At 42.2% G+C, this 13,570-nt stretch overlaps 1 protein-coding gene across 1 annotated transcript; it reads left to right on the plus strand.

The window, feature by feature from the left end:
- The first annotated feature begins 3,355 nt into the window (after positions 1–3,355).
- On the plus strand, positions 3,356–12,384 carry RERGL (RERG like). The gene is made up of 5 exons (XM_074168820.1): positions 3,356–3,663; positions 3,786–3,842; positions 6,261–6,334; positions 8,987–9,135; positions 10,243–12,384. Exons 1-5 carry the CDS (start codon positions 3,612–3,614, stop codon positions 10,523–10,525), a joined length of 615 nt encoding a protein of 204 aa, XP_074024921.1. The 5' UTR covers positions 3,356–3,611; the 3' UTR covers positions 10,526–12,384.
- Positions 12,385–13,570: the final 1,186 nt, after the last annotated feature.

Raw genomic sequence — 13,570 nt, forward strand, 5'->3', positions numbered from 1 at the left:
AAAAAAAGCTAAAAAGGAAACAAAATGTTTTTTCTGATTTTAATTTTCTCCACAAGCAGTTTTGACTCCTAGAGGTCTGGCATCAAGCCACAGAAGTCCTAATCTACAAAAGTGGGAATGAAATGCAAAGCGACCTCATCTGACCAGTCATCTGCAGACGTGTGAAAGCTTCGTGTTCACTGCTAAAGTCATTTATCCGATTAATAATTTATTTCCATCCTACCTATCAGAAGCCTACTATTTTCATAGCAGAGCTTTACCTGTGTAAAGAAAGGTGACTGATTTTTGACCACCAGACCTGAAAACAACACATAAGCTTCTGCTCACTGGAGAGATGAACTGTTTTCTATGCACCTCTACCATTGCACAGACGTTTACACCCACGGGTAATTAAATCAAAGCCATTAAGCCATTCCAGTGCAGTGGGATGGTCAGCATGGATTTGGTGCTGGAAGGAACTGAAATGGACAATTTTACAAGTTGCAGGTAAGGACAGCGACACCGAAAGAAAGCAAGCGGCAGAGGCAATTTAAAGATGCATTATTACTGCATCTGCCACATTGTTCACTCACAACCACAAGCTTTTATATAAAAGGCCAAATTTAGGCAAATAATTCATAAAGAATGTAAATTTATTTTGTAACATTTCTTCTAACAGACAGTACTTTCCTTCAAGCTTACTGTTACTCAGTGTTTCAATAAGCTCATCAACGGAAGTGTTCTTTGCACTTGGAATGTCAAAAATGGCATTGTTTAGATGAGTGAGCAACTTTACCTTCACCAGTTGAATTTTGTGTGTGTTCATGTAAGAGAAATTTGAGATTTGCCTTCCATGCGTGAAGAAATTAAAACATGTCTCTGAATATACACTTGTAAAACACAAATGCAGCAGTAACAACACAAAAATGATGGAAAAGTTTATGAATAAGATCGAAATTAACTAATTTAGAGTGGATATTCCAGAATTCCATTTACTTCTGGGAAGTGATGGACAAAGACAGATGTCCACGTTGTTTAATCCTCAGTTAAAACTTAATTTCTCTAATGCTTTAATATACAGAATACGCACAACAAACTGTCTCAGTTTTCTTACGAAACTTGGTATTACTAAAAGAAGTAAAAGTTCCAGACATTATATTCTTTAACATGGGCAACACCTTATCTAATTGTTGTCTAGGTGAGAGAAGTGATCACGTGGTTCAGTTCCAGTAATGGGAACACGAGATCTGGATTCTGTTTTTCACTTTGCTTTTTCACTTTGCCAAGGGTATAAAATAAGAGTTTGGACAATTTACATCCCAAGTACAACATTCAGTACTTCAGCATTTGATTTTGAACAAGGTGTCACATCCTTAATACTGATGCCTGAGCATCCTGTACAGTGAAGCGTCTCACCTTCTGACTTCACTTGCACTCGCTTGGCTGCAAGAGTGTCTGAAACAGCCCCGAGTCTTGCCTCAGTTACTGGAGAAACTCCACTATGGCTGTATCATAGAACTTACTGAGCTGAAACAATGTGATCGTTTCCCTGTTCAGTTTCACAACACACCTGCACAAAGAGCTGTGCTAGCCCACCATGCCACAGGGGCAGGAATGAGTGACAGGAGTACAATAAGCCAACGTTGCCATGAATGAGCAAAGAGTAAGAAAAATAAGGGAGGAGAAAAAGCCAACCTGAGGAGTGCATCTTGAGCACGCCGCTTCTTAGGAGCTAACCTCTGTTCTCCTGCACCATGGATCGCTTGTAGGGGTTAAAACTGAGTGAATCAGCCTTTCCAGGGCATAACGATAATCTGCGCATACTTCAACAGAAACTAAAGTACATTCCCAAGCTGTGAGAAAGCCAGGTTCAAACCTCACACCTCTGCTTAAAAGGAATATCAGAACCATTTATTTAAATTGCCTGCAGAAGTCGCGTCCTTGATAATGGGTGCAGGTGGATAAGCAATTTTAGACTTTCCCCATGCAGTGGTTTCAATGTATATGAAATAGTAAAATACTAAGTAGTACCAGTTATACCAATGTTGACTGCAACCTAGTGATCCTGGCATCCTACTATTTCAAAAACTCATGTTAAAATAGCCATAAAGGGTCAGACTGATGTTCTTTTTAGGCAGTAACTTTTGTCTTGTGAGTAAGCAATAGCAGAAAACTACCAAAAAACCCCCCACAGAGCAAGACAGGGCCATCCCCTGAACAGATCTCCAGCCAAGCAACTTGTAAGTCAGGGACTTTGGAGCCAAGTTGCATCTGCATGTTTATTCTTAAATATATTTTCCTCCACCAAGCATTTCCTTCATCTGTAACAAACATACGTTCAAATACATTGTCTGCCTCTTTTCTTGAGCTCGTGTAAATTGGCTGTATGTGTAATACCCACTAGCAAGCATACTGAAGCAGTGCTTTATTGAAGCACTTACATAATACACAACAGTTTCATCAGAAGAGAGTAAAAATATCGGAATAAATAAATACATTCAAGTTATATAAACTGAATAAAATAAACACGAATAGAATAAGCACACGAGTATAACCTGGGTGCTAGAGCAGTCTCCTGTTCATCAGTGGACTAACTAAACCTATACACCCAAGTATTTTATGCGCTTTCAGAGCTGAGTAGCCATATAGCACTTGTGGAGCCTCATAATGAAATCAGACATACAGCAGATGCAGGGTGTCTTTTCTGTGGGTTTAGCCCTTTGTGCCTCACCTTCCACATCTGCTGTGTTTTCCTGCTTCAGAGGAGCGTTGTAGGACTCAGCTAAGCACTGTCCACCACGTAACTTCAAATTCAAACTCAACAAAAACACTCACAGACATAAAAAGGCACACGCACCTAAGATTTTTTGCAAGACCAGAGGCTTAGTGAGTGATGAGAGTTTTGAAACCTGGGGCGGAGAACACCAGAGAAGTGCAAATCACTTATTTTTAGCAAGTTACCTCAGAAGCATTTAAAATGAAAACAAACAAACAAAAAAAAGAATCACTTTAGATTCTTCACTTTCACATTCCTGCATGACAGCCTGCAAACAAACTTCCAGCAAAAATAAACAAACGTACACCTCCAGCTGGAGAATGTCTTGTCTTTCTCTCTTTCTCCCCTCACCCCCACCCCCTCCTTTTCCCTTTTCCCCCCTGATTTCTAACCCCTTCGCGTACTGCAAGGCCCGGGGATGGGGGCGAGGGGAGAAGGAAGGGGGCGAGGGGAGAAGGAAGGGGGCGAGGGGAGAAGGAAGGGGGCGAAGGCCCAGCCCGCCGGCCTCACTGGGGAACTGGGGAGCGGAGGCGCCGGGCCGGGCCGGGCCGGGAGGCGGGCAGGCCGTCCGAGGAAAGTTTCCGCGGTGGGAGACGAGGCGGAGGGACGGAGCGGAGGAGAAGGGAGGAGGAGGAGGAAAGCGGAGATGAGGGAAGAGGAGGAGGAGTGAGCCTGTCAGAGAAGATGAAAACTACCGTCCCCCCTGCAGGGAGCTCTGTACCTACCGGCCTCGCCGGCGGGGCGGGGAAAGCCGCCGGGAGGAAGGCGGGCTGCTGGGCGGTGTCGCCGGAGGGGCCGCGCCCGGCCCCGGCGGCTATAAAGAAATAGAAGCGGTAGGGCAGGGCCCGGAGGCGGCATGACCGAGGTGAAGGTGGCAGTGCTGGGCGGGAGCGGAGCCGGCAAGTCGGGTAAGGCGGGGAGGCCTGGCCCCAGTAACCCCCGGCCTGACTTTACCTCAGATTTAGCGGAGGGCAGTTGGGGGTGGGGAGGCGGGACCCCGCTAAACCTGGCATCTGCTTCCCTCCCGCAGCGCTGGCGGTGCGGTTCCTGACCCGGCGGTTCATCGGAGAGTACGCGTCCAACGCCGGTGAGCGCCACGGGCCGCCGCCGGGATCCGGGGAGGGGGGTCGGCGGCGGGCCCAGGCCGGGATCCGGGGAGGGGTGAAGGGGGGCGGCGGGAGCGGGCCCGTCGCAAGGCTTGGGGGGGGGGAGGTGTGTGTGGGGTGGGCGCCGTGTGGGGCCGCCCCTCGGGGCTGGTTCCCTGAGGAACGCCAGATGCGACTCTTCAAACGCTTATTCGAAGGAGAAATCGGGCAGAAAGGCGGGCACACAGAACTTTTCGGAAAGATTGAAGTTTTCGCTTTGCTTATCGGCCAGAGTCCCTGATGCAATGTAAGCTTTGAAGGCGGGGTGGGGTGGGAAAGCAAGCCGGGTATGTGTGGAGAGATCGCTTCGGACTCCAGGGGTGCAGCCGGGCCCGGGGGCTGGGGAAGCGCTCCTCGCAAAGCTGCTGTGAAGGGACTTAGGAAGGAAAGATAACCGGGCTGCGTGTGCGAGGCACGGGTAGATGATAGCAAGCTCAATCAGAGGGGAGATAAAGAAGAGAGTAAAGAAATAGACTTAAAAAAAAAAAAAAAAAAAAACAAAAACAAAATCAAACCACCCAACAACCTCAACACCTGTTCTACTGAATATCTTCCTCTCTGCTCTAGAGGAGAGGTGAAACGGATTGTTTATCAGGCGCTACTGGTTAATCGAAGCATGATGCAAAGCTCCCTGCTTTGGCAGGAATGCACTGATTTGATCGCTTTGTGGAAAGCCTGGCCGTGTTGAGGATAGAATTTCTTGCTCGTGCCAGAACAAATGTGCTGATCCTTAAGACGCTTCTAAGATCTTGGAAAACGACAAAGCAGGACTTGAACTTTCACATCCTGGGTGGAAGCACTATTTAACTGATACACCAGCACCTCCAAAAGTGTGCCACAGCAGCTGATGGGGTGCAAGGAGTCCCAAAACTTAATAAGGAAAGGAGATTGCTGTCTACCTTCCTTTCCCCGAAGTGAAGGACTTTCTCCAAAACATTTTTTAACAAATCAGGATAGTATTCCATGATCCACAAATAAAAATGAAAATTTTAGCACTAGGCTGAATTGCACTGCATATATCCAAATAAACTTATTCTGGAAGTAGTTACCAATGTTATTACTATACAAACACTGACCGAAAAGATAGTTTGTGTCCCAGATGGCTTATCTAAATCTAAGCTGTCACGTGTAAGTAACGTAGTGCACTCTGCATATGTTCTAAGCCATCTGCAACTAAAAACAGGTTTCCTTGTTCTGACCCTGCAATAATGGAAGTATTGGAAAAGGCGTGTCAAACCCCCAAAACACTTTTGTTTTTAAATAAATTTTTGTGTGAAGATAAGTTTAGCTCTATTTCTAGAGAGGAGGAAGGAGGAGAAAAGTGAGAATGGGGGTGATAAAATACAAGATCATTCTAGAACACTTTTAATGGCATCAAAGTATTAATTAAAAACTTGTTTAATTATGGAAACCACCAAGGGGCCATAGATTTGATACCCTGGGGTGCTTGGGACTGATAGTTCATCATCAGATGAACCCTTAAGACACACATGAAGAATGCTAAAGATGAACATGGTGCTGAACTGAAGATGCTTGGTTCCAGAGACCACAGCCCTTAATCTGTGCCCTCATTACACACAGTCTGAAGTGTATTTTCAGTAGTGCCAACACCAGTTTTTGTCCCTGTAGTTCAGTCACTCTGAGGAACTGTACTGTAGACAGCTTATTGGTGACTAGTGCTGTGAACACAAGTTGGTTACACTTGCTTAGAGCAACTCACTGCTTAAAATAATAGTGATGGTCTGTCTGCACTAGAGTTGCCCAGGCTGATAGTGCTGGTGCAGACTCCTACATCAGAGAACTGACATTACAGAAGTATTTTAGAATGTAGTTTAGATGTGATTCTGTAAATACTATTGATCTGATGCTACTTAGCATTGCTGAGAACTCTTAAATCACCAGATTTCATGATAAATAAACACTACAGAAATAATGGCTTACAGAATCAGAATTTAAACATCGGCTGGTTTACTCCTTTCATAATCCTGAACCTTAGCAGCAAGCTGAGTGGTCCTCAGCATTTACCTGGTTCTGAACATTGTGCATCCCCTTTGCCTCCATTAGGAAGATGAAAACTAGGGTCTAAAAGCATTCATCGCACCAACACTTCCATGGGAACACCACAGTGAAGTGGCGTTGGTCAGCCTAAAGGGTCGGGGAGCTTATATGTTGCAAAATGAGATAAATTTGTTTCCAGTGCGTGTCAAAAAAACAACCAAACACAAAAACCAAACCCAACAATACCCAAGGAACTAAATGTCCCTCAGTATTAGTGAATCTCATCTTTGCCACCTTTTCTTGTTACCACCACCCCCAGTCACTCTAATGCCAGTTTTCTTTGAATGCCATGTATCTTTTAGAATGCATCTACACTAAACACTTATGCCTGGATGGGAGGCAGATACACTTGGAAATTTATGACCCTTGTTCACAGGTAAGAATTTTAGGGGGCAAAGAAAGGCTGTTTATCATTCTACCTGTGTAATGGTAGAAAGGGTTGGGGGTGAACAACCTTTCTGTCTGGTTCTTGGAATTTGTGCTTGCTGCTTTTTTTTGAAAAGACTGAAATTTTATAGTTGCTCTGGCTCAGAACTGCTGAGTACTTTCCCATTTCACGGAACAGGCCCTTCATTGCTTAAATTTTCTGTAAATGCATTTGCATTTTTGGAATTTTACAAACAAAATAACTTTTCGCATTTCCGCTTTATATACGTAAATACAAAGATAAGTTATAGGTTTATATGCAGTTTCCTCAGATGCCCTAAATAGATGAAATTTGGTTTATAAAACAGGCAGTTTATTAAATGTCAAAGTAGATAGGCCTGGAAGTAAGACCTGCATTCACAGAACAGATCCAAGGAAAGCCATAATGCAGGCCTATACATGTTGACAGCTGAACTTTGGTCACAATAAACCACTTTATTACAAAGGGCTTTTTTATTAATTTCTTTCCTGCTATTTCAGTAATAGAGAAACTTTGGTACTGTATAAGACATGCAGACCTAGGTAGGTCTGTCTGATCGCATTAGCTCGCAAGGATCCCTTCTGGGCAGTGATCTTGTCTCTTACCAACTAGGGTAATGAATGCTAAAGCCAAAGCACTGGAAGTCTGGCTCAGACTTAAATAGTAAATAGTTTTAGAGTCAATGACTTAAAAACTTAACCCATTGAGCACATAAAATGAACCACCAAACAAATCTGCCTTCCTAGAGACAAGCAACAGCATTGCTTGTCCCAGAGCAATGGGGATCCTGAAATAGCTACTGTGCCAGGTAGCACTGTGGAGTCCTCCCTTGCCATACAGTCTGTTAGGAGCTACTGTTCTGTGGACTTGCTTCTGCCTATCTCAGACCTCTTTCCTAAGCCCACCTATAGCTTCCACTTGCTGCCATATTAAATCCTGTGGCGCATGATCAACTCTCTTTATACAGATACTTGAAACATTGGGAGTGGCACCTGGCCAGAGTAAAGCAGATTAGACTACATTATGGGTAGAGATTTTAGTTGCTACAGTTTGGGCATCCTTTTGCTTTTAAGAAGACCAGAGATCAGCTGTGTTAAGGGTAACTTCTCTTGCCAGCACTCTTTGAGTTATCTTGTACCATTTCTTACTTAGGAACACAGTCTGACTTTAGCTGTCAGCTTTATTCTTTCTGACTAGTTCTTAGCACCTGCAGAAGAGTAGGTAGTGAGTAGTGGTGGTATTGCTTTTTGTTTAATAATACTGGTGATTCTGGAAAGAGATGGATGGGGGTATGGAGGCCCTGTATCCCATGGGAGCTGGGGAAGAAAAGGAGGTCCCAAGAGGAGACCAGATTGGGGAAGGCAGAGTTGCCATTTTTGTTTCTGCTTCCTGAAATCTTCCTGATCTCTGAGGCTTCCCTCTAGTAGCTGAATCCCTGTTACGCAAAGCTCACTGTCCCTTCATCCACCTGCAAAACAGCTGTGACACATGCAAGACATCATCATCCTTGTACCTAAACCTGCTACGCAGTCACCACAACATTAAAAACCTGCTGTATTAAAGATACTGAAGTCTTCAGACAGTTCTAGAAACTTGTTTCATCCTTTCCTTCTCATGCATCCCCTTTCACTGCCAGCATTCAGTTACCATTCCTCATGGTAAATTACAGTTCCCAGTCCAGCTGTTTATGATGCTGCAATGCTGCCCTGATGCTCAGCTAATCAAGTCCACCAGGGCGGCATGTTAGTGGAGATTATACATTGCAAGTAGTAAAATACTAAACTAGTGAGGGAACAACTGAAACAGTCCTAACATTACTATTTAACATGGATTTTCCACAGAGCAAAAGTAATTTTTTTTAAGTTATTTTTTCCTTGTCAGCTTCCAGTATTTTACCTGTCTTGGGTGACATGGTCTTGCTAGCTGCTGCCAAATCATCTGCAGGAACAAGCTAATTTAAAATAGGTTTTTAATTTAGCATAATGGGACAGTTTGCAGCTGTTGCTTTCTAGAAATCGTGACAGTTTCTCAGGGTGAAAGGACTCAAGGATTGGTGTAACCCCATTATAACTTGAGTGACTTCTGTCACTAGTTTTATTGAAGTCAACTGCAGATTGGAAGATTATTTTTTTTTCTAGCTCTCTAGAAATTTACCCTATGGGTAAATACTGTTTCACGTTTGAAAAATGCAAAAAAGAAACAAAACAAATTAAGAAACAGAAGAAAATAATTAAGCTTACTGTAGTCAGAATACTAGGAACATGCAAAACAGAGCAATAACCAGAAATACAAATATTGGTGGGTCCTGTATGTTTCATACTCATGTAACTCTGCAGAATATTCAGCATAAGCAATAGCTGTACAGGTTATGCAATTTTACTGCTTAAACAAAGTGTAAATGTTTCATAATTAATTTGTCAGTGATCCAAACTGCCATCTGTAGGGATGGTTATTTATTAGGCTTTTGGAGCAGGACTCACCTGAATTCAGTACCAGCACTTGGACCTATTAATATCTTTTGCAATAAAAGATACAACATTCTCACACTTAGAGTGACAAAGAAAATGCTCTGAAGTGACAACAGTAACATTCTTTTTGCATGTGAATTTGAACTTCTTTCAGCCACAGCGGGGGAAGCTCTCCCTCACAGACGAGCTCCACTGGGCTGATGGATTTATCATTGTTTACGACATCAGTGACAGAGCATCATTTGCATTTGCAAAAGCATTGCTGTACAGGATCCGAGAGTCTCACATAGGAGCTTGTAAAAAGTAAGTGGCACTAGTTTGTTTTTTTTTCCCCTCAGCAAACATATAAAAAAAGCTGAGGACATTTCTGTGAGCTGTAGACATCCTAGTAGCAATTAAAATCCAGCAGCATCCTAGTGGCATAACACAATACCAACAATAAGGTACCTGAAGGTAAACTGTGTTGAAAATTGTGATTGATTTCACTGTATCCAAAGCCAGGTACATCAAGATTTTTGTTATTTTCTTACAGCACTACTATTTATATAATTGCCATAAATGTCTGCTGTGATTTACATGGGTTAAAAGCTGGCATAGTCAGTCTATGTTTTTACTCCTCCACTCTTTTACCTGTGGAGATGCACCAAGGTGTGTGTGGAGGAAAGAATTTCTCACAATAAGTTAATCTAATACCATGAGTGTCTCCTAAATTGCCTTTAGCAGTGACCCCAATGTTGTTTGTGCACATGGGTGACCACATGGTAAGAAACAAACTATTTACTTTTGAAAAGAACCACCAAAATTGCAAGTCTGAGTACATGTGGTGGTTTGTATTCCTGCATCAGTCAGCTGAGGTGCTTTCAAAATAAACGACAGTGAATACCCTTCCTTATATCAGAAGTGGAGTAAAAAACCAAAACACTTTTCTCTCTGTTTTACTGCTGACCTTTCTTATTAAGGTTTCTCTGGAAGGGGTAATTTTAGGAAATGCTTGGAATTAGGGTTCCTGTGTTTTCTTCTGAATTATGCTGCTGACACTAATGCATCTCTTTGACTATCTTCTGTTATCTACAAATGGAGATAATGATTGGTTTGCTTCTTCATGAAGTCCAGGAGCTGACAGTATACTCAGCAGTAGAGAGTATGAAAACTGCAGTGGATGAAAAATACATGAATTCACTGAAAATTTACTTATAGAGTATAGCTTGTCTGGAAAATCCAAACGGAAAACTATAAATCTACCTGACAGAGTTAGGGGGTTGGTTTGTTCTTTTGGGTTTTTTTTTTTTTTCTTTTTGCAATGCCTGTTATCCTGAACATACAGACTTTTCATACCCACTGTATATAGCACAGCATACAGCACAGTATCGTAAAATACCTTTTCTCTAATCAGAACCTTTTTGATTTCAGAATGGTCGAGTCATCAGTATTTTTGGTTGGTAATAAACAGGATTTATGCCACATGAGGGAAGTTGGCTGGGATGAAGGACAGAAGCTGGCCATAGATAACAAGTGCCAATTCTGTGAACTGTCTGCAGCAGAACATTATCAGGAAGTTGTGGCAATGTTCACCAAAGTCCTGAGGAATATCACCACAAATTTCAAAGTGAAGGAAAAGAGACGACCAAGTGGATCAAAGTCAATGGCCAAATTAATCAACAATGTGTTTGGAAAGAGAAGGAAATCTGTGTAAAAGATGGTTAGTCTGGAAGTAGGATCAAGCTGAAATAATGGAGCACAGGCAGTTCTTGGGATTCAGTCAATTTCCTCCAAAGGTCAATGTCTGGAGGAGTAAGACAGTAGAAACCAAAGGTGGAAGATAGTATGGGCAAGTGGACAGGGTCTAAACCTAGAAGATCTGACCTTCTAGTCCCAGTTCTACTACACATTTACTGTGTTAGGGCTATGTCACTTAAACTCTAAGCTGCTCCTCTCACCCTTTATCTCATAAGTTCTTCAGAGGACAGTCTTAGACTGTATTTATTCAACATCAACATGGTCTTCAATAGAGCTTCTAGGTGTGACTGAAGTATAAACAGTTATTTCCAATAAACTCAGCCTTGCTAATCAAAATCTTACTTCAGAATTCTGAGTAGTAGTTGATTTTTTTTGTGCAAGAACATTTTCACTGAAGAAAAGCAAAATACTGCTGCTTCACCTGATAATGTATTTGTATTTAACTCAAGGAAGGATGGCTCAGATCCTCGTGTACCTAAAGGTCCTTAACACCTGCTGAAATTCATATGAATTAAATATGAAATCTACAAAAGGTATTTACCTGCAAAGCTGCCTTGCAGAGGCATCAGAAGTAGGGAAAGAGATAAACAAAGCAGTGTTGTCTCCTGTTTCAGTATCTTTTTTTTTTTTTTTTTTGTTTTTGGAATGATGAAAGAAAGTAGAGCGGGTGGGAAGTGAAATGTTAGTGAAATGTTAGTCAGGGAGCACTGGACTGTTTTGGCAAGGTCATTGTTTAGTGAAATAATTTTATGGCTCAGGCCAGTGTAACATCTTGGGCTGATCCCTTTCACAAAGAGGTTTTCATGGGCTGTAACAAAGTTTCCTTACCTGTAAAGGTGGATGTGCATGTTCAGTTTTAGAGGGGAGTGCAAGCTTGGAAAAGCACATGGACTGGTAAAGAGCAGAAGTTCTTTAGGATGTCTGCCTGGATTTAAAGGTCAGACCTGTGCTCCTCACTTGCATGGAGTGGTTTTCATAAGGACCAATGTCTTTAAAACTAGACATCGCTATGGTATTGAAATGCCACTTGAGAGAGCGCTCAGGAATATGTTAGCTACGCTTTTCAAATGTGGATATTAAACATCAGACGAGTCTAAATATGTTGTCGATTGACATTCAGAGCTCTTATGTAGCCTTAACTCAAAGAGGGCTTAGCCCAGCGTGTTGGAAAGTGCTGCGCTCATACAGAAATTATGAAAGGGAAGAGAAGTGGTCTGAAGATAAATTACTGCCTCCTACCCATTCCAGAGGACAGCTGGGATTCAGTCTTTGTAAATTGCTGAGTTGAAGCCTACCTCTACTCTGAAATTTTACCTGCATTGAATCTAGTAAGATTACTTTGTCAGTCACAGCAGAATACCGATTTTCAAATGTCCGCTTCTGTAACATAAAAAAGCTATATAATCTTAGCATTACTGTTGCAAGATAAAACTAAAGCACGTTTTAATAAGTGTTGACCAAAGATCACTTCCTTCTTATAAGGAAAAAATACTAGTTTTTTAACTTGTTTTAAGACTACAAATATTGGAATATAGTTCTCAGTGTTCATAGACACAGTGTTGCTTTATTTCTATGCAGATGCTGCTCTGCCATATCAGGAGTAGTGTATTTAACTGTATTGTCAGTATCTATAAGGCTGAACTTGAAAACTACTTACGTACACGCTTCAGCTTTCCAGTACACATGGAATTCCAGAACTACTAAGAGACTATTGATCTGTCAGGTAGCTGTTATCTCACCAACTCTAGCATTACCAGATTGGAAAACTTATTTGTACTTACTGTTATGGTATTAAATAAACTGGATATAAGATGGATGTGTCAATGCTTTTTTTTTTTTTTTTTTCTTCTTTACTATGGTACAAAGCTACAGACTTTTTTTTTTTTTTTACTGTTGGAAAAGTGAAGCATCATGCAGATCTGGAATTCAGATTAGAAAAAGTAAATCTGAGCATCAGGCGCTTACACTAAAGAGAGCCTCCAGCTGTGTTTCCTGTACACGATGAAGAAGCCTTCATGTACCTCTATACGGTGAGCAATAGAGAACTGTTTAAAAAAATTCCTTATTCTTTAAAAATTTGTCAAGATCACCACGGAGAAGCTAATTTATTTTGATTTGCTCATATTAATGGTGTCCCGGTTTGAAGTAAAACCGAACCAATTTTCTGTTCTGTAACTTTACATCCTAGCTAGGCCTCCTCTAACTCTCTGAAATTAACGGCATATTGTGGAGAAAACTGCTCGTTCTCAGAGTGATAAGACCAATGTTTGTGCTCCATGCCAAGGAATGGTATGCAGGGAGGCCCTTGCTTATACTTATTGCTATAACAACCAAGGTCAGCCAATTTTGTTATTTGCCCCCTTAGAGGGTCGGAAACGGAAAAAACGTAGAGGGGTCACATCGGTGGGGAGGAGCGGACAGGACAGGTGACCCAAACCTGACCAACTAGGGTATTCCATCCCATCTGCCCCATGCTCAGTATAAAGGCTGAGGGATCAAAGGGTCAGCCCCCTTCCTGCGATGGCCGACGTCCAGAGAGGACTCTGTCTGTTCATCTGCCTTTGATCCCGATCCGTGTGTTCCTGACTCCAGAGCTGGAATCCAGTTCCCATTCGTCACTGAGTCCAGTCTGGGACTTCCCCAGTGCCTGCCGGTGATGTGACTGTCATCCTGGGAGCTTGATACGGTTTTGTATATATTGTATCTATTTCATTATTTTCTTCTTTATTTTTATTTTAATATTAATTTTTCATTAAAGTAGTTTAGTTCATTCTAAACTTCTGAATCTCCTTATCTCTTTCTCCTCCTCTCTCCTCTTTTAGGGGGGGGAAGGGGGGGGGAAGGGCCATCTGCCGGTCCGGTTTTGGTAAATTCAGCCAAAACCACGACAAATGGGAAAGTGGACTTCCAGACAGGTGGAATCTGCGGTATACCACATAGTTTTCCTTCCCTTTTTGTCCAGATGGGGTAAATACTGGAACACGGAGTGGCTGTCTTCTGG

The sequence above is a fragment of the Numenius arquata genome, chromosome 2 (assembly GCF_964106895.1).
Source record: "Numenius arquata chromosome 2, bNumArq3.hap1.1, whole genome shotgun sequence".
Classification (NCBI taxonomy): Eukaryota; Metazoa; Chordata; class Aves; order Charadriiformes; family Scolopacidae; genus Numenius; species Numenius arquata.